The 25,144-nt window shown below is 55.1% G+C and overlaps 1 protein-coding gene and 1 non-coding gene across 3 annotated transcripts; both read right to left on the minus strand.

The window, feature by feature from the left end:
* Window positions 1–581: 581 nt before the first annotated feature.
* LRP3 (LDL receptor related protein 3) lies at window positions 582–12,106 on the minus strand. 2 transcript variants are annotated; one of them, XM_087827045.1, is made up of 7 exons: window positions 12,034–12,106; window positions 10,217–10,264; window positions 5,203–5,341; window positions 3,420–3,634; window positions 1,845–2,961; window positions 1,404–1,536; window positions 582–1,185 (listed from the first exon to the last, which is right to left on the minus strand). In XM_087827045.1, the coding sequence occupies exons 1-7, from the start codon at window positions 12,104–12,106 to the stop codon at window positions 601–603; spliced, it is 2,310 nt and encodes a 769-aa protein (XP_087683171.1). In that variant the 3' UTR covers window positions 582–600. The 2 variants fall into 2 exon arrangements, with proteins under 2 accessions (XP_087683171.1, XP_087683172.1); XM_087827046.1 differs by having other exon boundaries at window positions 926–1,204.
* A 12,484-nt stretch (window positions 12,107–24,590) lies between these two features.
* Window positions 24,591–24,664, minus strand: TRNAT-AGU (transfer RNA threonine (anticodon AGU)). The gene has a single exon. It is a non-coding gene; the product is annotated as a tRNA-Thr (tRNA).
* Window positions 24,665–25,144: the final 480 nt, after the last annotated feature.

A 25,144-nucleotide genomic window follows, 5' to 3' on the forward strand; every position in this document is an offset into this window, starting at 1 on the left:
TGCCCACATTTTCAGTGCCCTAGTGCCCTCTCAGATAGAGGGCAAAGGGCAAAGGTCAGCCTGGCTAGGCCCATGCTTACACCACAGGCATGAGGATGGGGGCAGAAGCCTCCTAGCCCAGCTCCTCGGGTCCTGCTGGGGGGGATGGAGGAGAGCTCAGTGCCATCAGCACCCCCTGTAGACTGGGTCCCATGTGCCCACAGCCATGATCAGTCGAAGTGCAGCTCTGGCGCCCCCTAGGGTGAACGAAGTGAGAAGCCACCGACAACACCCCAGAGAGCTCTGCCCTGGCCCTCCTGCTTCTCTAGAAATGGGCTCCCAGAATGGAGAAGGGGAGGTAAAAGTGAGACCCTGGGTGCCTGTGTGGACACTGGGGTCACACAGAGGGGGTCATAATTCCACTCCCCTCCCTGCTGAAGCTCCCACAGCCCCACCTGCTTGGCCCACTGGGGGGGAGAGGGGGATGCTGATGCTGCAAGCTGGTGGGGATTCCAGGTGGGCCACACGGCAAGAAAGAAGCACTCTGAGACAGGGTAGAAATGACTGTGTATTCCCTGGTTACAAAGCGGGGCTGTGGCAGTCACCAGTGCATGTGGTGGGTCAGCAGACCAGCAGGGCCTCGTCGTCACTGGCCTCCAATGTTGGGGAGCAGGAGGGTGGGGGGCTCCTGCAGACTCCCAGTGGCTCTGGTGGGTGGGGACCTAGGGTGCTGCTGGCAGTGGGGGCTGGGGGGTGAGGGTCCTGGGCCGAGCAGGGCTCCCGAGGTGTGTCCACAGGGTCTGGGCTGTCCATCAAAGGGTCCCTGCAGGCCTTTCTGTCCTTGGCCACTGGCCTGTACTCTGGGTCCTGCAGGCCCAAGGGGGGCAACACAGAAGGTCCCACCTCTGATGAGTGGCCAGGGACACTGGGTGGCCCATCTCCAGCTGCCCCAGGGCTGCCTGTGTCCGTAAGGGGTGCCGCGGGGTCCAGGGCAGCCCCTGGTGCAGGCTGGAGGAGCCCGTCACCCAACACTGTCTGAGAGGTGCGTGCAGCAGTCAGCAAGGGGATCTGTCCTCGCGGTGCCCGAGGCCGGTGAAAGAGCCGGTTCCACAGGCGACCTAGCCGGCGGCGAGAAGGTCCTCTGCGGGAGGCATGCCGGCGCATCTGTCGCCGCATGGCCGTGCGAAGGTTCTGTAGCACGGAGGCCTGGAGGGTGGGGCGGCGGCTGAGGGGACAGAGGTCAGCACGACCCCCAAGGGACCCAAGACCCCAAGAGACCAATGTGTCCCCCGCATCTGGCCATGGCCCTCAGGTCACCCTCCCCAGGCCTCACTTCCCGCCTCCCTCTACCCCACCTTGCCTAAGGTGCTAAGGTCCAGCCGGGAGCTGGGGACCTGTAGGGTCTCATGCCTTGTGGAGCTCACCTGGGATGCGCTGTAGACAGGAAAGTCCTCCACCGGTGGAATGAGGCCCTGTGCAATGAGCTGTCCATAGGACGGGGGTGCCTCCCGCCGCACGAACTCGGCCTCTAGGCGTGTCATCTGGGTCTCGAAGGCCCTGAAAGCAACGGGCAGCAAAGGGCAGCATAGCAGGGCTGGCCAGGACCCCACACTTCCCATCTCCCACGGGGCCCTGTGGGAGGGCTCACAGCAGGAAATGGGGCCCTGCCACTCCCTCCAGATATCTTGAGATGCCCGGACCCTGGAATCACAAGAGAAGTCCCACGTGGATGGCCCGAGCCCCAATTTGCAAACCCACAGCAGTAGGAGCAGTGAGCCCAGAGCCTCTCTCCAGAGAAATGAAGAAGCCGAGGCTGTGGCCTGCGGCCCCAGGCACCGGGCAGCAGTGAGGCACCGCCCGCCCACCTGTACTCCTGCGTGCGCAGAGAGTAGAGCTTGAAGGCGCAGCCCAGGGCAATGACGAGCAGCAGGCCACAGACCAGGCTGCCGATGAGGGCGGCGGTGATGACCTTTCGGGGCACGGCCGCCAGGCAGCCATGCTCATCGCTGCCGTCCTGGCAGTCCTCCTGGCCGTCGCAGCGCCACGTCTCAAAGATGCACAGGTTGGTGCCACAGTGGAAGGTGCCAGGCTGGCAGGAGAAGCAGTTCTTCTCATCGGCGCCATCAGGGCAGCTTTTCTGGTTGTTGCAGCGGTCGGCAGGCGTGTAGCACAGGCCACTGCCACTCTCGCAGGGGTACTGGTCGGAAGGGCAGGCGGGGCAGCCCTGCTCATCTCGGCCGCTGGCACAGTGCCACCAGCCATCACAGCGCTGTGGCTCTGAGAAGCAGCCCTGCTCGCCTGTGTCATCCACGTCGCCCTCGATGCTGCTCCCACATGGCTGCTCCCATGGGAGGCAGTAGCCCTTCACCTGGTAGGTGGCATTGAAGCCGTGGCCAGCACTGCGGGCACGGGCATGGTAGGCCACAGTGAGGCGGCCCTGGGCAGCCTCCAAGCTCACGGGCCGGTGGTTGCTGCGGTAGGACAGCGTCTGCAGCAGGCGGTCCCCGCGCTCACCCAGGCCCTCATACACCTGCACGTAGTCGTCATAGCCCAGCCGCAGCTCCAGCTGCAGCAGCACACGCCGAGTGTCTTGTGTGTCCACCAGCCACGTGCAGTGAAGGTCTGAGGGCCCTCGGGCTGCACCAAACAGGTCTGGGGAAGCAAAGGAGCCATAGAAGCTGCCCAGCCGCCGGCCGCATGCCAGGTCAGGGCAGCCGGCCTCATCAGAGCCATCTCCGCAGTCCTGCGTGCCGTCGCAGCGCCGCTCTGCAGGCAGGCAGCGTGTGGAGCGTGCCCCGCTGCAGGGGAAGGTGCCCCCAGGGCACAGGCTGCCAGGTGGCTCAGAAGCAGGTGCTGAGCAGTTGCCCTCATCGGAGCCATCGCCACACTCATCCATGGTGTTGCACTGCCACGGGCCCGGCAGACACTTGCCATTGTCACAGTGGAACTCGTCTGCCTGGCAGGACGCCTGGCCCAGCTTCCCTGTGGGATGAAGAGAGCAGGGGAAGGCAGTCAAGGGAGAGCAGAGCCTCCTTCCAGCATGGGGTCTGAGGCCAGGAGCAGGCAGGGCGGTGTCCCATTCCAGCCGGGCCTCTGCAGGGCCTAGGAAGAAGGAGGAGACAGAGAGAAGAGCCCCTGGCCTCTCCATGGCCACCCGAGGGACAAAGTCCCCTGGAATGTCAGGGTGAGCTGGGGTTAAGGGGTGAGCCCCCATTCTAACCAAGTCTGTGAAGTGAGGTCAGTGGCCTTGAGGGACTCCAAGGTGCCCTGAGGCAGCAACATGACCAGTCCCAGTCCCACCACTGTGCTCAGACTGATGGGGTTCCTGGAGGAGACCCTGCAAGGAGCGGGCAGGTGGGGGGTGCTGCTCTGGCCCCGGGTGCCCACATGGTGCCCTGAGTGCTCTGTGGTGCCCTGCAATGCCCTGTTGCTGATGTCACCTCGGATATATGAGAGACGAAAGCCCTGGGCCTGGCCAGAACTGGAGGCATCAGAGTGGAAGAAGATCCAGACGTGATCCCGAGCGGAGATGAAGGCAGGAGGGATGGCAGAGCCGCAGAGCCTGAAGGCCTCCTGGCGGGGCGGGGCCGCTGGGCCCAGCATGAGCCAGTCGAGGGAGCACTGGTGGGACTCCTCCACGTCAAAGTTTCGGAAGCTGCAAGGGTGGGGAGGACCATAGATGTGGGTAGGCAGGCAGAGCTCATGCAGTCAAGGACCAGAGAGATCAGGCCTGAGCGTAGAACAGGGGTGGTCAGCCCCACCCTGACCCTCCTCTCCTCCACTTCCAGGCACCCAGGGGTCTAAGGGCAGCTCCAAGAATAATCAGAAAACTCTGAAGAGCATCCTTCACATCAGCCCCCTGAGTTCTGGGAAGGCCTGGTCAGCACACATATAGCACCCCCACCCCAGAGCCAGAGTGAAGAGCCCCATCATGGGCAATTCTCTCTCCTGACACTTTCCCAAGTGGGGAGACCCAAGGGTCCAGATCCTCCCATACTGGGTCTGCTAGGACAGACCCTGCACAAACTCACAGGCGTGTACACTGTGGGGGAGAGGGCACGCCCCCAGGGGTGGCCTAGGTGACAGTTTGTCACCTGGGGAGAAATATACTAGCCCTGGACCCTCTGACCCAGGCTGTGGGATGAGCAGATCACAGGTCCTGGAATCTCTGGAGGAGGGTGAAGTCTTTGCAGAGTGTGTGCCTGAAAGTCATGGCCCTGTGACCCCGAGAAAGAAGGCTCAGGTGCTAGGACAGACCCTGATGGTGCCCATCACATCCTATGCTTTGGAGCTGTGAAGTAACAGGGGGCTTTCTGGGCACTGGCATTTAGGAAAGTGAATCCGCACGCAAATAGCCCCATGGCCACTCAGGCCAGGGGTTCCAGCCTCAGTTCCACCATCTGATAGCCTCACTCCATTTCCCTCTGCACATCCCTGCAGCTGCAGCACCTGGGCTCCTGCCTGATTCCCTCTCCTACCAAGACTGCCCTGAGGACTCTGGAGAAATCCTGCTCAGGGATCCATGCCAGCCTAGCCTGAAGCCACCCCTTCAGGACAGAGAAGACACCTCTGCCACCTCAGAGAGAGCTAGACCATGCCCACCAGCCCCCGGGGCTCCCCTTCTTGGTAGGCCTGAGGTGACTAGCAGCTCCCACAGCCCCTCAGGGCAAGATGAAGCCCAGCTCCAAGTAGCCAGCCACAGAGGCCCACAGAGGCCTGGAGAGCTGGGCACACTCACAGCTCACACATGCTCACAGGCACTCATATGCTTATAGCTCACAGATGTTTACACCTAGACTCTCACACATAACTTGCACACACACAGCTGCTCACACGTGTCCAAATTTGCTCAGACATGTGCTCATGTACACACATGTGCTCTCATACACTCACACATGTCCTTTACACATGATCATACACATACATAAGCACACGTGCTCACACACACATACTCATACATCTGCTCATGTATGTGCTCTCCACATATACTCCTGGGCCCTCCACACCTGCTCACACATGTGCTCACACACATACACACTCATATGTGCCTTCCTCACCTGCTCACACTTGCTCACACATATACACACTTATATGTGCCCTCCATGCCTGCCCACAAGTGCACTCATGCTCAGGCACCATCACACACATGCGCTCACACACACACACCCTTAGCACTCGCAGACCCATATAGATTCCCTTGGACACCCCCTGGCACTCCCATACCTGATGGTGATCATGTCCCCACGGTCGCCCTGGATGTACCAGCTGCAGTTGGTGCCCGGTGGGTAGTTGAGGGGCCAAGCCGGGCTATAGATGACGCCACGCCGTTCTGTGTGCTGCTCCAGTTTCCCGCTGCAGGCAGCTGTCAGGAGAGGAGACAGAGAAGTGCTGGCCTCACCCTTGGGTAGGAAGTAGGGGAGGAAGGGGGGCACTTGAGCCCCCCATAGCTTGAGCACAGGCCTTTCCAAGGTGGGATAAAGGCCAGCCAAGGGTGGGCATGGCCAAGGGCAAGGCCACTACTCAAGACTTCACGGAAGTGGTGTATGTGAGAGGGGCAAGGAGCACCCCCATGGACTCAGGACAGCCGTACCCCAACCTCATCCTGTGCACCAGAGCCTAGGTCTTATCTCCCAACCCTGGCAGGGCTGGAAGCGTGCCCACCAACAACTCCCCTTGGCACCTCTGAGGTGCAGCCTCTTGGCCTTGGAGCCTCCATTATTTAAGAATTCTGCACCCCTAGGCCAGCCTGCCTTCCGAGGGACTTGACAAATACAGGCCTCAGCCCAAGAGGAGAGGAGCTTTGCTCACCCAACACAGATGTGAGTACCTACTATGTGCCAAACACAGTGTCAGGCATGCTGAGTAAAGGCAGGCAAACACCCTGCTCTGTGGAACTTGCAGACTCCAGGGTGGGTTGAGGGGGGAGATCAGGCAGACTTTATGCAGATCCCCTGAGTGGAGCAAAAATAATAAAACAGGCCTGAAGGGAGGGGCCAATGTCCAGATGGGGCTGGAAATGCAGGCTGGGTTTGATTACACCATATATGGAATTTGGGTTTTATCCCGAGCATAAGTGGAAAGCCACTGGAGGTAGATCTGGTAACCAGATGAGGAAACTGAGGTTCAGAGAGGATAAGTGACCAGCCCATGGCCACACAGCCAGTAAGTGGCCATCAGAATCCACCCTGTTCCTCTGGTGGGCTCAGCTCTCACTGCCGTGCCTGTGCCAACGCATTTATGAAGTGTCAACCATACACTGTGTTAGGGACCAGCGCAGAGTGTCACACCTGCCAAAGTGAATGAGGGGCCACCATGCTCAGCCCCATGGCTTCACTGTACCCACCAGCCAGGCCTCTCTGCTTGGCACTCACCCGTGGCCTGGGAGGCCAGCCCCCCTGACCTTCAGATTTCTCATCCATAAAATGGGAGCGACGCACACAAGGCCAGGAGAGGAAGGACTGACAGAATGGCCTGGCCATTCCCTCTTACAGGTGAGGCCACCAGCTTTCTGGACCTCGCAGGGACCCTGGCTGCTGGCCTGGGGACGCCCTGGGAGGTGAAGGGCTATGCAAACCAGAAGAGAACATCTCCTCTGGAAGGTGCTGGGTGGAGGTTCCCAGGCAGGGAGGGCTCAGGCTGCTAGGGCGCATCTTCCCCCACATGGAGCCTCTGAAGCGTGTTTAACAAAAGCACCTGGCCTCTATGGCAGGCAGCTCCGGCTACTCAGGCTGGGGACCACTGTATCTTCAGCGCCCAGGACAGGATCTGGGGTAGAGGGGGCCCATTCAATACCTGCTATGGCCTGGAAGCCTTCTGTAGGGACGAACACTCACAGAGGCCAGGTTTCTCATCCACACTGTCCAGAGAAAGCCAAGCCTGCACACCTTTCTCTCTCTGGCCAGAACATTTCCCCCTCCAGGACTTATGTCTGGCCCTCTTCCACGGGTCAGGAAGCCTGTCTCTCTGACCACCAGCCACATCAGGAGCAGATGAACAGACAGCTGCCAGCCCAGCTCTGCCTTTCAGCAAAACCCCTGACAACAAATACATCCCCCCAAATAGCCTCATTCCTGATGGCCCCCAAGGCTGCCCCGGAAATTCCCACACCCAGGGCAGCAACGTCACTCAGTTACCATTTGCTCTTCTCCAAAGGGGACCCCAGAGACTGGGGTTCCTGCAGCTGTCAGCCCGGCCCACGCAGAGCGAATGTGAAAAGGGGGAGGCTGGGTCAGTGCAGGGAGCTGGGAGCTCTGGTCAGGGCCTCTGGACTGGACACCTCTTGGCAATGGGTTTGGAGGGTGCCACCAGCTCAGACAACCAGCCCCAGGCCTCTCTGTGGTAGCGGGTCTTCCCCACCCAACACACCACCCCAAGATCCAGGCACAGGAGGGGCTTGTGAACCCAATCCCGGGGCCTCTGCTTTACTCTGTGAGTAAAATGTGGTCAGTGGGTGTGCTTCTCTGAGGGTTGCTGGGGATCTGGAGAAAGTGGCAGTCTTTAGGCAATGTGGGGGGGTTATTCCCGTGGGAGGTGAGGGCATGACAGTGTGTAATAATGGGCCAGCAGTGAGGGGAGCTAGGAGGGCTGTGTGTTTGGGGAGATACTGATGCAGACTAGAGGGTTTGGGGGTGTTTGGGAGGCACTCAGAGAGGTCTGGCTGAGCTTTACCTGGAGGTGACCTGTGCTCACTTGGGCAGAAAAATCTGTCAGCCCTCATGCAAGTGGACTGCATGGCGAGGGATGACTGAGCATTTTTAGACCAGCGAGCGCCTTTCTTTCCTGGTCCAAAGAGTCATCAAATACTCTTGAGAGAGCCTGAGCCTGATTAAGCAAAATTGCAGATCTGGTTTCTAGAGGCGATCAGTACTCCGGACAACCTGCCTGGAGTCACCAGACAACAGGAAGCTGTACCCCCACCCCAGGAACCCGGGGAAGCTGCCAGGTAAGTGGAGAACAGAGCCTGACAACCTAGGGCAGGATGCGGTGGAGGTCCCCAGGGCAGCCCAGCCAGGCCTTCAGGAGTGCCTGAGCCCAGTGAGGGCTGGGAAGGCGCAGTAAGGGCTGAGACGGACAGTCGTGATCCAGGATCCTCACAGTAGGAGTCACAGGGAAAATCCTGACAATGTAGTCATGGAGCCTTGGGTCAGGGGGGATAGGGGGCCTCAGGTAGCCAGAAGCTATCTCTTAGCAATGCCAGAGGGGTCAGGGCTGGACTCCAGAAGAGCTAGGGCCCAGACCACCACCTGTGACCACACAGACTGTGCGCAGCTCGGGACACCAGGGCACTGTGCATAGCCACCATGATGTGAACAGTGGCCCCTGAAATTGGGCAATGTGGGCTCTACTGGCCCTGAGGTCTTTTTTTTTTTTTTTAAATATGTTTTTATTTCAGAGAGAGGAAGGGAGAGGGAGAGATAGAAACATCAACGATGAGAGACAATCTTTGATCAGCTGCCTCCTGCATGGCCCCTGGCGGGGATGGAGCCCACAACCTGGGCATGTGCCCTGATGGGGAATCGAACCATGACCTCTTAATTCATGGGTCAACACTCAACCACTGAGCCATGCCAGCCAGGCTGGGCCTGAAGTCTTGATGGCTAAGAACAACTAAATGTGTGGCCCTGGGTGGCTGTCTTTCTCTTCCTGACTCTGTGGGCGAACCTCGTCCCTGCAGCACCACTCTTCTGGCCTGGGGCTCACATCTGTAAGGCCTGCCACCCCTGTCCCACTCCCTCACAGCCAGTCAGTTTCTCCTGGAAATTGTGTGGGGAGACTGGCAGTTAGCTATGGGGACCAGGATGCCAGGCAGGGCTGGGGCTGGCTCTGTGCTGAGCAAGGCAGGGCCCTAGGCCAGCAGAGTCAGCAGAGGAGGCCTGGCTGCAGGGAACCGGAGCTAGTGTGCAGGGACAATTGGGAGGGAGACGAAGAGTCTGTGTCTGAGAGACGGGCTGATGACAGCAGCTTCTGTGGATCCTGGGCCTCCCATCCCAGTGACCTTGGCCAACAGAGATACCTCTCTTTGAGCCGACCTCAGTGAGTTTCTGCTACAAACTGGGCCCTGAGCAGAACTAGAAGTCCCATACTTCCTGCCCCTCCATGCAGCACAGCAGACAGCAAACAAATCAGCAGGCACCCAGACTGGGGACCACACATTTGCCCAGCTTCCTGAGGCCCTTCTTAGATGTCTCTTGGTGGCACCAAGGGCCACGAGGGCCTAGACTTACACATTTGCTGATGGCCTGGGCCACCCTTCCTGCTCCCGGCAGTCTTCAGGTGCTGCACTTGACACTAGGCATGAGTACAAAGACAGCCAGTGGATGGACAGACCTGATCTCACAGGCAAAAGATGCTCACAGGGGCAGAGCTCCAATTGTGTTTTCTCACATTCTATATGTCTATTTGGCATCCACTGAGGGCCAGACTCTCAGTCAATTTGTTTACCTCTCTCCTGCACACCAATTTATCTAAAACCTGCCTTTTCCCAGGCCAGCTGATCCAAGGCTGAGCCCCTACCCACCTTCTTATCTAACTCACTCACCAAGACAATATTTCCCCTGCCCTAGACTGTCCTAGGGCTGAAATTATTCAGCCTTGCCAATCCTAAGCTGTTTCCCTGGCCCTGCCTTGACTTTCCCACTGAAACTCCCATTGATGTTCTGGCCCAGGCCTTCCCTGCACTCCTGCATCAAACCTGATCAAACCTCTGGCCCTGCATGGCATGGCCATTGTCCCTTCCTCTCAAGACATATAAGTAACAACTTCCGTCAATGACATTGGCTTCTCCACATCATCCCTCAGTCACACCTTTATAAATTAAGTCCCAGGTATAATTTTTAAAAAGGCAGCATCTAGTGGCAGCTCATGGCCCTTGGGGAACCCCACAGCCTACAGGAAGCACCATCTGTTAGTTATACCAAGCCCATGACAGTTTGCTAGTGGTATTAAGCCACCATGTGTCAACACCATCCATGCTGAGCACCTTGCCTCATTCACTCATTCAACCCTAATAACAGGCTTTGAAGTAGGTCCTATTATTGCACCCATTTTATAGAAGATGAAACTGAGATTCAAGGAAGTTTAAGCTTGCCCAAGGCAGAACAGCTCCTTTGGGGTGCAGAAAAGATGCACGAGGACTGACCTCAGGGGTGGAACCAGGACCCTGAAGACCTGTCCTCAGAAGTCACCAAACCAGAAGGCAGGGAAGAAGCGGGGGAGGGGGGGGACACATCTTACTCACCTAAAGCAGGAACTGCGCTGCTGAGCCTGCCAGTGAGAACGATGTTCACTGCGGGAAAACACAAAGAGGGTCCAGGTATAATTTTTAAATTATACCTGGAGGGAGGGGCTCTCAGTACCCAGACACCTGCCCTGGGCCGGGAGCAGTCCTTTCAGGGGTACAAGACAACATAGCTGGAACTCCTCTCACAGGGCAAAGCCCAGAGCACTGCCTCAGCGACTCCTGCTCCCAGCCTGGGCCTGCGGGACCCCGGAGGGTCTCAGAACCCACCTGCACACTACAGCAGAAGAGAGCAGTGTGCAAGCCTGGCTGCACCAGACCACTCCTGCCACTCCCCACACCTGGGAAGTGTACCTCACTTGGGAGAGGGTATGCTTCCGTCTCCTGTCAGGCTTGAGAAACTCAAGCTTGGGCCCCCTGTCATAGAGAGGCCCTGGCTCAGCCTGGACCGAGGCTCTGCCTGTCAGAGGGGTTCCTGACACCCTGAAGGGCTGACACCCTCTGAGGGGCCTTGGGAGGGAGGGAAGTCGTTCTGATTACCCCATTTTACAGGGGTGCATGGCTACAGGGTTCAGGGGCATCTTCACTGTGCCACACTAACCTCGAAAAGGGAAGCAAAGAATTCTCCTGCCACCCACCCCCTCAAGTACCCACCCCCTGGGGTTTGTCTTTTGCTTTCCTGCAGGGGAACCAGGAAGATATGGGCAAACCCAACTTCCCAGTGGTTCAGGGCGCCCCCTCCACCCAACAAAAAGTGAGCCAAGGAAGGCAGAGGGCATCAATGGAGGGGTTAGCACCACTTGGTGAAGAAGCAGGGGCAAGTGCCCCCTCTCAGGACACCCAGGCTCTGGGCCACATCTGGGCAAGGAGGGCCTCCGGAGGCCAAAAGGCCTGTCCCCCAGCCCTGCTCACCGGGGCAGCCCACCCAGCAGCTCAGAGTCCAGCGCACCATGGCAACCAACAGAGTGGGGAGTGGGCACTAGGAGAGTCACAGCCCTTACTGAAACCAGCTTGCACAACAGAGGCAGGTGCCTGACCCCCAGACACAAGCACCCTGATTCTTGCGGAGACAGGGGATCATGCAGCTTAAAACCTTCAGGTTTCTTTTTTACTTTGTCATTTCCATGGCTTCAGCAAACCTACAGGGTTACAGTGCTGTCCTCAGTGACACCACAGGGTGTCCAGTAATGACCCCAGGCTCAGATAATGGCCTCCCTCCTTTATCATGGTAAATAAAGGAGCCATGTGCATTGAGGATTTAACTCTTTCCTTCTCTCCCCACACAGGGCCCTGGAAAGGTGGGCAGAAGAACTCCTGGGTAGCATAGGAGCCCTCCCGCCCAGGTGCCTGGCCTAGACAGGTGCCTCGGACCTCCCAGACACACCACCGAACTGAACAGGCCGGCCCCTGGGTCTGCGAAGACACAAAAGGGAGACGGGAGCATTCTCGACGCTGCCTCCAGCCTGGCATCCTGAGTCCAGGCTCCAGGCAGCACCCGTCCCCACCCTGACTGTGGGCAGAAGACGGAGACTTCAGGGGGCAGCTGCCTCGCCTTTGTGGCTGCTCCGGAGGCCCCGATGGCCCGCCGCCGCCGGGCTGAGCGCACGGGGCGGGCAGGAAAGGGCCGCGCTGCGCACCGCCGAGCTCGGACCCGCGATCCGCGCCCAGGCCCAGGACCCCTGCAGGCCCGGGGCTCTCCCGGGGCCGGCTGCGGAAGCCCGGCCGCCGACGCGAGCGCGGGCCGGCGGGTCCCACCGGGGCGCGGCGCGGGTCTGCCAGGCGGGGCCCCCCTCCGCGGGCCTGCGCGGCCCACTCACCCAAGCAGACGACGGCCAGCTGCGCCCGGGCGCCCGGCGCCCCCTCCGGCCCCGCGACCGCCCGCTGCTCCATGCCCGGGCCGGCCGCCCGCGGGCGCCCCGCGTGCCCCCCGGGTCCCGCTCGGGCTCGGGCTCGGGCTCGGGCTCGGGCTCGGGCTCGGGCTCCGGCTCCGGGTGCGGGTGGCGGCTGCGGCGGCGTCTTTGTGAGGCGGCGGTGCAGGCCGGCTGCGCGCGGGGCCACATCGGCCGCGGCGTCACGGGCCCCGCGGGGGCTCAGCGGCGGCCGCCAGGGAGGACCCCCACCCGCCGCTGCCCCCGCGCCCCGGGCGCCCAGCCGCGGCCGGCCCGTGCCCGGGGGCCCCGGGCGCGCCCATGCGCCGCGCCGTGCCGCGCAGCCCGCCCGCCCGAGCCGCCGGTGGAGGGTCCGTGGGTCTGTGGGTCCTCCCGCCGGCCCCTCGGCCGCCAGGAGCTCGGAGGCCGCGCTGCGCAGCCACGTGACGCGCCCGCCGAGCCGCAGTGGCGCTGGCGGGGCGGGAGGGGGCGGCCGGGGCGGCCGGGGGCGCGCGCCCGCCTCGGTGCTGGACAGCTCCGCGCCCGCGGCTCCGGCGGCTCAGCGCCTCCGGCCCCGGTTCCGCGCCGGGCCCCGGTCGGGCTCGCCTGGCCGGCCGCGGGTGGCGGAGGCCGGGCGCCTCTCCGGAGCCCGGCCGTGCTGGGCAGCGCAGGGGAGGGAGGGCTGGTAGAAGGTGGCAGCTACCCCGGGCTTCTTGGGGGCCCTGAGGGCGGGACAGCTTGTGGCGCTGCAGGTTCCTACCCCTCCAACCTGACCCCCGCGCTTGCCACAGCCCAAGGAGCCGCGTCACATCCCTGAGATGAATCCCTCTGTGCAAAGCAAGGCCTGCGAGGGGCTTCTGGAGACGCACCCTCCGGGGGCCCCTGGGCCCTCCCAGCCGTCCCGACTGGCACTGGGAAAGGGAGAGGGGGCCTGCCTTTCAGGAGCGGGGCCACCACCCGAGAAAGCAGTCACAGAGGGGCTGGGCTCAGAAGACGCAGAAACCCGGACCGAAGAGGCCATTTAGGGCCAAGCAGGTCAGCCCCCCCCCCCCCCCCCCCCGCCTTGAGAACGATGTGAGATCAGACGTCCCGGAGGGTCCCCGGCATGGAGGCCTGCGCCCCCCCCCCCCCCAGCTGAGGCTCCCGGCCCCTCCATCCCCTCTCCCACCTCTGATCACAGCCTGTTAGGAGAGAAGGTGGAGAGGAACTAGCGTTATGTTAGTAAAAGTTGTAGACAGAGTCACTAACTGGATTTTAATTTAAACACTTGGGGGCAAATGCATCCTTTTGTTTCTCTGGTTTTTCTTGTTCTCTCTCTTCTAATTTCTTTGGTGATTTTTCCAAAGCAGGCTTCTTCTTGGGAGATGCATTAAAGGGTTTAGGAATCAAATAACAAGATAATTCATTTATGGTAAAGAGCACTGGGCTGCCAGAATTTGGTTTCCGAATTTCCTCAGACTGCTCGCCACCCATGTAATGGGCATTTCTGTGTGGCAGAGCGTTTGACTGAAGTAGGGGCACTGGCAGGGGGATCTGCAGCCTGGTTTACACTTCAGCGTAGGTGATGCGTTCTGTGAGGGATCCGGGTTAGAGACCAACACCGTGGGGAGTCCCACTAAGCCTGAGGCAGAAGGAAAACTGTGTGCCCATCTATACCCATCAAAATAGCCTCCCATATTTTGAAGCAAATGGAAAAGTTTAACAAAAGCTCTACAATCCTCAAACATGACTCTATTGAAGCTCTAAATTGCCCAGTCTGTTCACACCTCGTTGTCAACCCTGAAAAAGCCACACGGGAGGGGCAGCCACCTACCTGGGAGCCTCAGGCTCATTAGAAACAACTGTTTCCATTGCACAACAGTGTAGGGTCATAAAACAAACAACAATCTATCTTTATTTAAACATTTGGTCATTTGTTCATCGTGGATTTTTTGCATTTATTTTATTATTAATATTTTTAATATATCTTTATTGATTGCAGAGAGAGGAAGGGAGAGGGAGAGAGAGATAGAAACATCAATGATGAGAGAGTCATTGATCGGCTGCAGCCCGCAACCCGGGCATGTGCCCTGACTGGGAATCGAACCCCGATCGCCTGGATCCTCGGTAGATGCTCAACCATTGAGCCACGCCCAGCTGGGCATTTATGTTTATTTTTTTAACATAACATATTTTGCTGCTGATAGTGTTCCCATGGGTCTGTTGGTCCTCTTGCCTGGCTGGGGTTTTTTGGCACAAACTTAAACCCCTGCCCATGTTGAGACTTTGACTATCTGACCCGGTTTCTGGTTTAGTCCCACGGTGGTCTAGTGCCCTCTAGTGGCTGCTGGGAGTCGCCAGGGTAGCCCCTGGCCAAGTCAGGCATCAGGGTCCTCCTGGGGGAAGCTGGCCTTCCTACTTAGGAGGAAGCAAGGATGCTGTCACTTATGTGTGCCTCATGAGATGTGGACTGTGGGTCACCAAGGTCTTCTGAAACCTCTTCCAGGAGTGAAAAGGAGAAGACAAGCAAAAGGGAGAGGGAAGGGGCACAGAGGTGTCCCACATCAATCCCTGTCCAAAACAATGGTCACTGCCATTGCCCATTCACTGGCTGCATGCCTGAGGCTCCACAGGACACGGAGTAAGTTCCCACTCCCTCCTTGGTCACTGGCCTGCATGTAGATGCAAACTTAAGCCCTCTCGTATCCAACTGGTTGCTGGACACTGCATAGAGGATGCTGAGTTGGATGGTAAATGTCTTTCTTGATTTCAAATAGTTGGAATTTATTTGAGGGTCAAAGGCCAAAAGTGGCTTTGGCAAGTAAAACTGAAACAGGTTTAGTGCAGGTCCCTCCTAGGAAGGCAAACTCTTCATTGTCCCACCTGAATTCTAGACCAGACACACACAGACACACAGACACCCAGTCTGCACCTTTCCTGTTGTACCCAGATAAATTCATGGCCATAACACTTACTGAGCCAATAACCTCTACTGCAATCCCCCACACCATCCATCACTAAACCCTGATAGTCCCCACATGTATCTCCAATTTGCACACTGCTCTCCATCACCACGGCCACCTCCCTGGTCCCAGCTACCATCTCCTCTCTCCTGGACCTCTGCAGGAGCCTCCTGCGTGACCACCTGCCTCCCAATCAACAGCTCATATTTTTAACATGCAAAGCGAACCATGCCCCCTGCAGCAAATGCTCAGGAACAGACTTCAGGGTTTTTAACCTGGGCTTTGTGATGCTATGGGACTAGCCCCGCCTACCAAGCCCATCTCTCCACCCAACTCCTTCTGTCCTCAGAACGTTTCCACTCTTTCCAGAGCTAATTTCTACTCCTCTGTTCTGCCAGGACAACAGTGAAGCAGCAGAGCCAGAGTGCATTCGGAGAGCTGTGAGCAGCTCTCTAAGCAGCCCTACCAGCATGTGGATGCACTGACGGGCCCCCAGGGCCCAGGCCCCTTGGAGATAAACACTCCAAGCACCCAAGGCCAGCTACCCAGTCGAGCCAGTGGTGAGAGCTCTGTCGGAGTCTGTGAGCCAGTTTCTCCTTGGGCAAAACCCATCCTTGGGTGCTTTGTAAGATTTCTTTGGGCCCCAGCAGGTGAGCCTCACAAGCCAGTGTCTTCTAAAAGGCTATTTTTCTCTCATAAACATTAAAATTCATGTTTCTCAAATGAGGTTTTAAAATCTCAGCCATTTAGGTAGAAACAAACTTGAAAACCTGTGACTATGGGATTTCTGAATGGCAGCTAATGTACAACTTTGCAGTAAGATGGTGGCAGGAGAGGAAAGGAGGTAAGAAGAGAAAATTAGCATTAGGGAAAGGGAATTCAGGTTTATTTGAACTTAAAATACTAAAAATATCAAAACCACAATGAGATACCACTTGACCTCCATTAAGATAGCTACTAGGAAGAAAGTGAGCAAGAAGAAAAGTAACAAAGTGCTAGCAAGAATGTGGGGAAGTTGGAGCCCTTGCCCATCGCTGATGGGAATGTAAAATGGTGCCGCTGCTGCGGAAAATACTTGGGCAGTTTCTCAAAAGGTTAAACACAGAACTGCCATCTGACTCAACAATTTCACTTTGGGGCATATAACCAAAAGAAGTGAAAGCAGGAACTTCAGGAAATACTTGCATACTCATGTTCGTAGCAGCATTAATCACATAACCAAAAGGTGGAAGCAGCCCAAGTACATTGACAGCTAGGTGGATAACCAAAATGTGGTATATCCATGCAGTGGAATATTATTCAGTCGTAAAAAGGAAGGGCATTCTGACACACGCAACAACACGAATGAACCTTGAGAACGTTACGCTCAGTCACAACAGGATAAATACTGTATGATTCCACTTACATGCGGTACCTTAAGTGCTCAGACTCAGAGACAAATCAAAAGGGTGGTCACCAGGGGCCAGAGGGAGGGGCAGTTGGGGAGTTAGTGTTTAATGGGCACAGTTTCAGTTTGGGGGAGAAGCGAGTTCTGGGGACAGGTGGCGGTGATGGTTGCACACAGTGTGAATGTGCTTGATGCCACTGAACCATACACTTTAAAATGGTTGAAATGGTAAATGTTGTGTTATGTGTATTTTACCACATTAAAAATACAGTAAAAATAAACCTATAAAAATCAGGATTGTCACAACATTCCCACCTGAGCTCTGAGAGATGGGACAGCTGGTCTGGTCCTGCTTTGGGTTTAGTGTGGTATCCTAGCGTCTCTGCCTTCCTAAAGCCCTGTTCTTTGGGGGAAGGAGGACAAGGCTTGATACCCAGTGCTTGTTCCACCCTATGAGAGGCCCAGGCAACCCCACCTCCACCCTCCACCCCCCTCCCGCCACCACCCACAGATCCAGCCCTGCCACACCTGCAGGCACCTCTGTGGCGATGGGCGCGGTGTGGCCACGCACATCCAGCCACGGACACTCTCCAAGCCATTGCTGCTCTCACAACTTTAATAGGCCAGCGGCAGTAAAACCCTTTCACCTTCAGTATCAAGCAGTAATGTTAAAATTATAGGCCTGGAACAGTGACCGTACGTGTGTCGTAAAAGCACCATTCAAAAAAAAGAAAAAGGCTTTTATTGCAATAAAAATGTTAGCACCAGGTCACCCACTTGGTTTACGTAACCCTCTGCACAGTAATTTTAGATGAGTGCAGTTCCCATCTTCAATCACAAAGCTCCCCTCGGCCTTGCCGAAGCACTCAGCAGCACCTTGCAACAATAATCGTTTGTGTATTGATTTGGGGGGGAAATCAATCCAATTCAGTGCACCTCACTAAATAATTAACAGAGCAAAGCACGTCAGAAGCCGAGGTGAGGAACAGATAAGGTTTGTTCCTTAACCCTGTTGCTGTCACAGGAATAAAAATTACAGGTTGAGAGTATTAGCCTGAATCCAGAGACACACAAGCAGGCCTGGGAAACCCACAGCTGGAGGGATGGTTGGAAAGCCACTGGGACAAGCCCTCGAGTCTCAAGGAGCACGTGTGGGAAACGAAAGCAGGCTGCTGAGGTGGCTCCTAGAGAGGCTGCCTGTCCCTGTCAGAGCTCCTAGGGCTCCCTGGGGGCACGTGGTTGGGGGCGTAGTAGTGTCAGACCCACTCACCAGGGCCCCTCCCCATGGTGGAGTGGACAGCGAACCTTTATATTATGGAGTTAAGGATTGTATGGAGTTAATGAGTCAACTCATTTTTTTTAAGTAGTCCTACTTCAAAAGGAAATTTTGTATCATTACCTTGAATGTAAATCCAGATCTTTAGCCATCACTAGGCAATCATAACTATGTAAACACGACCAAAACACTGGACGCTGTGTTGTCTGCATGCGTTACTCTCTCCCTCCCCCACCCCGTCTCTCTGTGAATCTCCACCAGGGAGACTTAAGAAGTAGCGTAGAGCATTCAGGGCATCCTGGCATCAAAACAGAACTTCTCCTCAATTGCATGAGAGACACTGGAGGACAACTGAAGAGAAAATGATGTCCTTGCGTTGTGGCTCAGTGGTATTTCCTGCAAGATGTGACAGCCCTGATCCAGATCATCCGGGTCCTATTGGAAGTCACCCCAAGCGTCCCACAAGCAAGGAAGACCAGCAGGATAAAGCAGAGGCTCTGGAGCCAGCCTGCCCAGGATTCAACCTAGTTCCCCCACTCCCCAAGTGAGCAGGTTTCTTAACTATTATGAGCCTTGGCTTCCTCATCTGTAAATAGGGGCACAACAGTACCTACTTCACTAGGTCATGATAAGAACAAGAAGCATTACCACCTGTAAGGCACTTACAACAGTCCCCTGCATTGAGTGAGCACTCGGTAAATACCAGCCATTACCCAGCTGCCCCCTCCAGGAAAACTCCTATTCAGCCTTCAGAACCCAGGTCAACTATCCTTTCTCCGCCCTCCCAGAGGGAGATAAAACTTCCTCTCTCCTCACTGCTCCTCTGTACCTTGTGTTATGTGTATTTTACCACAATAAAAATACAGTAAAAATTCAGGGTTGTCACATTTCCTCCTGGTGTCTTTATAGGAAGAGCAAATTTGGACAGAGATGTATGAGCACATAGAGAAACATGCCACATTAACGAGAAGGAAGCCATCTGCAAGCCAAGGAGATAGGTCTCAAGAAACTAAACCTGCTGACACCTTGATCTTGGACTTCCAGCCTCCAGAACTGTGAGAGAACACATGTTCATGTTTAGGGCCCCCGTCTGTGCTGTTTTGTTATGGCAGCTGTATCTGACTAATACAAGGACAGATGGCGAGGTGGCTCTAAACATGCAGGTAACTAAGAGCGCACAACACCTCGAGGCGAAGTGCCCTAGAGAAATAAAACACAGGATCAGGGTGGAGGGACCTCAGATGGTCTGGCAGAGGGACGCACTGGGGTAGCCAAAGCCTGTACAGGTGGCCTTCGAGCTGAAAAGTAAATAGTAAGGAGCTAATCAGGCAAAGGTTTGGAGACAGAGGGAACAGCTTGTAAAAAGGTCCCAAGCTCTGGAAGATAGCTGCCGAGTGAACAAGCACAGGGGTCACACGGTTCTCGCTTCGTGGTCCCATGCCTCAGTTACTTTTTGAGGATGCTCTGCCACTGGTCATTGTGAGAAGTCCAGAGGTCTCTAAATCCACACTCTGTCCTGCTCCCGGTGACCGTGGACAGGCAAGGGACCAAGGTCAGCCAATTGCCACCTCTCTCAGGCCCTGATTCCACAGCAGGGAGGGCAGGGGTGGGAAGTAGGGCAGGAAGTGGGGCATGAGGAGTTTGGTGGCTGGTCCTTGGGGCTACCCCTTGTTCTGCCAGTGCCAAGCTGGTGCTCAGCATTGCTGCTGTGGGTTCCATGAACCACCCCCAGAATGTCCTCTCCCCCTCCCACAAAGTCCCCTGGTGGTTAGAAAAGGCGGTGGTGCCCACTGTGGGTAAGAGCAGGTTGCAGGGGCAAAAACTGATGCAATGTGGCAGGACCCATGCCCAGAGTCTGGCCCCCCTGCCACTCTTGTGGGGAAATACGGGATGCGGTGAAAGGAGTAAGGGAGGCGGGCAAGAATTACTCATAGCCTCGTGAGGAAAATTTGTCAAACAGCAACACCTGAGGGAAGGTGTGGGGGCCAGTTCCAGGTCCACATAACAACATTTGTCAATTTTAAATGGAAATAGAGGTATTCAATGAATCCATAGCTCACTGGTTGGCCAAGGTGGACTCACAGAATGTAAGAGTAAGGAATGCTCATTGTAAGGAAAACAAAGTTCGATCCCACGGAGAATAGCACTGCTTTTTTGGCAAACATCCTTCCAGCTGCTTTTTGTTTTGTTCTGTTTTGTTTAATGTATTGCCCAGCCGCTGTGGCTCAGCGGTTGAGCATTGACCTAGGATCCAGGAGATCATAGTTCTTTTCCCAGTCAGGGAACATGCCCGGGCTGCGGGCTCAGTCCCCAGTGGGGGGCGTGCAGGAGGCAGCTGATCAATGACTCTCTCATCACTGGTGTTTCTATCTTTCTCTCCCTCTCCCTTCCTCTCTCTGAAATCAATTTTTTTAAAAAGATATAAAATTGTGCCTCTCAGCAGGGCACATTTGTCAACAGAATGAATGTGCTTTGAAATTCCTCCTTTAGCAGGTTTCCAGGATATCTTACTATTTTTCAATATGTGAATCATTAGCATCACAGCAGCTGAAATAATCAGCACCAAAAGCTCATAGGTCTCCTTCCAACTCCTACATCTCAGATAACACAGAAAAAAAAGCAAGTTATCTAGCATTGGAAATACAAATCTACATATTCTCAGGTAACTGAGGCCAAGTTCAACCTAACATCATTTCTAGCACCTAGTGAACTGTGTGCAGACAGGAGGTCACCAAGATCCTTGGGGCGGGCTTTCTTGCAATTGAATCCCTATATTGTCAGCAAAGGAAATTGTGCAAAAAACAAAGACATAATATTTTTTTCCATAAAATGAGCAACAGTCTATCCCAAAAGTTCATTCAACTATTTATTTAAATAACATTTTTTAATGTTTTTATTGATTTCAGAGAGAGGGAGAGGGAGAGATAGAAACATCAATGATGAGAGTCATAGATCGGCTGCCTCTTGCACGCCCCCTACTGGACGACACCCAACCAACTGAGCCACACTGGCCAAAAGCCATTCCTTTTCATTGCTGAGCAGAAGTCCATTGCTCAGACATGCCACAGTTCATCTATCTCCTGTGATGGACATTTGGGCTGGCCCCAATTTTGGCTATTGTATTTAGAGCACCTGTGAACGTTTGTGTACAGGTGTTCTTGCGGATACTGTTTTCATTTCTCTTGGAGAAATACTGAAGAGTGGGATTGCCGAAGATCTGGCTTTTCAATTCTGATAAAATGAGGTCATTTTCACTGCTCTGCTAAACCCACTGGACCCTTCCTCTACTGGAAATTATTCTGTTACTTATATGTACTGCAGATATCTTTTCCCGGTTTGTAACTGATCTTTTCCCCTCAAGATTCAATTTATCATTCAGTATCCCAACCCAGATTCTGCTCCCTCCCCCAAAAATCTAACAAACTACTGGCAGTAATAAAAGCATAAGACAAGAGGGCTCCTTTAAAAAGACACATCCAAACATCAAGGGCATTCCTACATACCAGGAGTGTAGGAATTAAAAATTAATAGGAAAATTGTCCCATTCACCATACCTAGAAATAAACTCAGCAAGAAACCCAGCAAGACCTAGATTAAGAATACTGTAAACTGACCAAAGGGCTTGAAAAGTGATGTAAATAAATGAAAAGATAAAAGACTCAGTAACAACGTGAAAATGCAAATGACAGATTGAGAGATAATACTGATTATATCTACGAAAGACAAAGGGTTCTTATCTAATATAAACTCCACCTACAAATCAGTAAGAAAAACAAACAACACAACTGAAATACTGAGCAAAGGACATGAACAGGCAACTCGCCGGAGGAATACAGATAGCCAATGGCATCTAGAAGGATTCCCAACTCCACTTGTAAACAAGGGAAATATTGATTAAATTAACAGTAAGAAGCATTTTACAAACTCCTTGATATTGGCAGGCTCCAGTTCTGGCAGGGTACAGAGGCATGGGTACTCCAGAAAAGCAAAGGAGGGGAAAATGAGTGTGGCCTGTACATACTACACTCAGAAATCCTCTCTCAACTTTGTCTTTGAAAAACTCATGTGCACAAAGAAACCTGCATGTGAGGGAGGGTTCCAGCCCAGCTTTGTCCATTGCGGTGAGATTCAGGAAAAAACCCCACACCGCCACAATGTCCACCAGCCAAGGAGGAATCTTCTGATTCATGTAACAGCCACAACCAAGCCAGGACCGCTGGGAAGCAGTAAGTGAGAATATAAGGCACCCATCTGGAAAGCACCAAGATGAACATGTTGATAATTTATGTTAAAAACACATGCACAGCAATGCAAGGTTGGTTTAACATCTGGAAATTAATTCATGTAATACACCATGTCAGTAGAATGAAAAACAAAAACCACATAATCTTAACATAAGCAGAAAAGGCATTTGACAAAATCCAACACACTCAACAAACTAGGAATCAAAGGTGACATCTTCAACTTGATAAAAGGCGTCTATGAAAAATCCGTGGCTAACATCACATTTTATTAAGTTTGAAGTATGGCCCTGGCTGGTATGCATCTGTTGGTTGAGCATGGTCTTGTGCACTGAAAGGTCATGGTTTGATTTCTGGTCAGGGTGTATACCCAGATTGCAGGCTTTTAAAATTATTATTATTATTATTATAAAGGAAGAGGCTTTTTTTAACATTGTTACAGCAGTGCGTTTACATGAAGGGATCCTCAGTGCACAGCCCACCAGAGCTGCGAGCGGATAAGTCAGAGAGTAAAATCAATTATTATACACAGGTGCAGACACCAGACCACCCTCAAACAGAAGACTGATAATCACTTTACCAAAAACAAAGTAAATAAAAATAACACCCATTTTTCTATTTTAAAAAGTGTCAGCTCTTGAGTGGCTGAGCATGGCATCACCGATCGCTTTAATGCTTGCTTGAGGGTTGAGTTGTGCAGCCTGTGGGGGCCAGGCCTGTGTTGGCTTCTGAAGTTTAATTTAAGCATTCCAGAGTTTCATCTTTTGAAGTACTTCTGTTTTAAAATTTTCTTTCTCTACTAATTTATTAATTGTGCCAGTCTAACAGTTAGCCAGCCTTCATCAGCTGTAAGTATTAAGACCAGAAAACCTCCCTTTGTAGGCTTATATCTGAGTCAAGAATGAAGAGAGACCAAACACTAGAACCTTAAAAGGTAAATGATAGTCAGTGATTGATGTTTTTCTCTCACATTGATGTTTCTCTCTCTCCCTCTCCTTTCCTCTCTCTCTAAAAAATCAATAAAAACACGTTTAAACTCCAGCATATTAGGCTAAAAAATAAAAATTAAGAAGTTTGTTTAAGTATGAAGTATGAAAGACTGGATGGCAAAGACCAGGAAAAAGACAAACATGTGCTCTCAGCACTTCTATTTAATATTGTACTGGAGGTTCTAACCAAAGCAATTGAAATGAAATAAAACACATCGGAATGAAACAAAAAAAGAAATACAACTATTCACAGAACACATGATTTGTATACAGAAAATCCAAGGAAATAGGAGATCTAAGGAATTCACTAAAAACTAATTAGAACTAATAAACTAGGTTGGCAAGGTTGCAGCATATAAGATTAAAATACAAAATCAACTGTGTTTCTATGCATTTGCAATGGACAATCTGAAAATTCCATTAAGAAAACAATTCCATTTACAATAACATCAAACAGAAGAAAATACTTAGGGATAAATTTAACCCCAAAAATGTGCAAAACTTATCCTGGGGGAGGGGACAAAAAATAGCTGTTGAAAGAAATTAAACATCTCCCCTTGGCCACCTCATAGGCAAATGCTCAAAGCTGACCCGACATACCTCAGGCTGGCAGTAAAGATGGGTCAGGGAAAACCCGGCCGGTATTGGCAACAGTGACGAAGGCCCTGTTACTGGAGACGAGTTCACATCTCTGAAGTTGCTATCAGAACTGCAAAGCCTCAGAGTGTCCCTGCAAGTTTTCCCTTGCAATGTCAATCAAAAGCAACCAAGCTACAAAGGGCAAGAAACTGAGCCCTGAACAAAATTTAAAAACCAGGTAAGAAGCCCAGGCCCATGGGAGAAACAGAGAAGAGCTGCTTCTGGGGCAGGTGAATTTGCCTGCTGGGGCCGCTGCAGCGCGATGGGACTGCCCGGTCGCGGCTGACGCGGCTTCTGCGGAGTGCGACACGAGCATTCCTGGGCAGCTGTTTTTGATTCCGATGCCTCACCGCGCCCCCCAGTCTTGGACGCAACTGCCCTGGCGCGGGCCCCCCGCCCGCGTGTTTTCCCCCAGCCGGGGCCTCGGGGCGCCCTCACCCCCGGTCCTCGGAGTCCCGCTTCACGCATCCCCGCCCGGGGTTCCGCGCCCTCAGCAGCCGGGGCACGCCGGCGGCTTCCGTCCCGCGCCCTCCCGGCGCGCCGGCCTCGGGGCCCCGCCTGACCTGGCCAAGCCCCAGCCCCGGGCCTGTGCCGCAGCCACGGCGCCGCGGGGCCGAGCGAGGAGAGTCCGCAGGCCTGCGAGGGGCCCGCGGCACGGCGCCCAGTCGGCCCTGCCCGGAGGGATCGCACCAGGGGGCCCGCCTGGCGACCCCCAACGCAGCCGCGGGGAGCACCGGCCGCGCCCTCGTGCCCGGGACCGAGCCGCCGCCGCGGCCACCCGCGTGTTTCCACCGCCCCTCGCGCATCGCGGCAACCGGGGCGTCCCCTCTGCTCACTCTCCGGAGTCGAGGACGCGCCGCAGGTCTCGGAGCCCCGCGGGGTGAGCTCCAGGTGAGGGCTCGCGCCCGGCCGCAGGCAGGGGCCCGGCTGAGGGGACACCTCGGAGTCACCCCCACGCCCCCGAGGTGGGGAGGAGGATAGCGGCGCAGAGCAAAATTGGAAGTGGGCAAAAGTGAGCGAGGTACTCGGTTGAGGCACCGCTGGGATTCGAACCCAGGATCTCCTGTTTACTAGACAGGCGCTTTAACCAACTAAGCCACGGCGCCGCCCGCACAGGCTCCGCGAGAATCCTTTACCCATTACTATTTACCCGGGCGTTCGCGCGCATGCGCACAGGCCGCCCCAGCGGCGGGCGCATGCGTGGAGCAGGCCCTCGCTCACACAGGAGGCTGAGGTAGGGCGGCGGAGCCCGGGGTCGGAGGCTCCTGCCGCGCGCGGTGGGCGGGACCGAGCAGTGTTTTCTTCGCGGCCTCTGTCGGGTCCGCATCCGGGCTTGGAGCCAGAGTGGGTCCCTCCTTTGGGAGATGCTGACGTGAGATCCACCGGGCTGGCCCGCGAGGCCGAGTCCCCTCCCGCTCCGGAGATCCCCGCGGGACTATCGCGGCCCGACGGCCCGCTGCCCGGCGCTGGGTCAGAGCGCACACCCCGAGGTGGCCCCGCGGCGACCGCGCCCCGGGCCCAACGCACCGGCGCCCCCGCCCCCCGGGGGCCCCCCTCGGCCGCACTCAGACCATTGGTGTCGCCGG

This window comes from Miniopterus natalensis, chromosome 18 (genome assembly GCF_054644295.1).
Source record: "Miniopterus natalensis isolate mMinNat1 chromosome 18, mMinNat1.hap1, whole genome shotgun sequence".
Classification (NCBI taxonomy): domain Eukaryota; kingdom Metazoa; phylum Chordata; class Mammalia; order Chiroptera; family Miniopteridae; genus Miniopterus; species Miniopterus natalensis.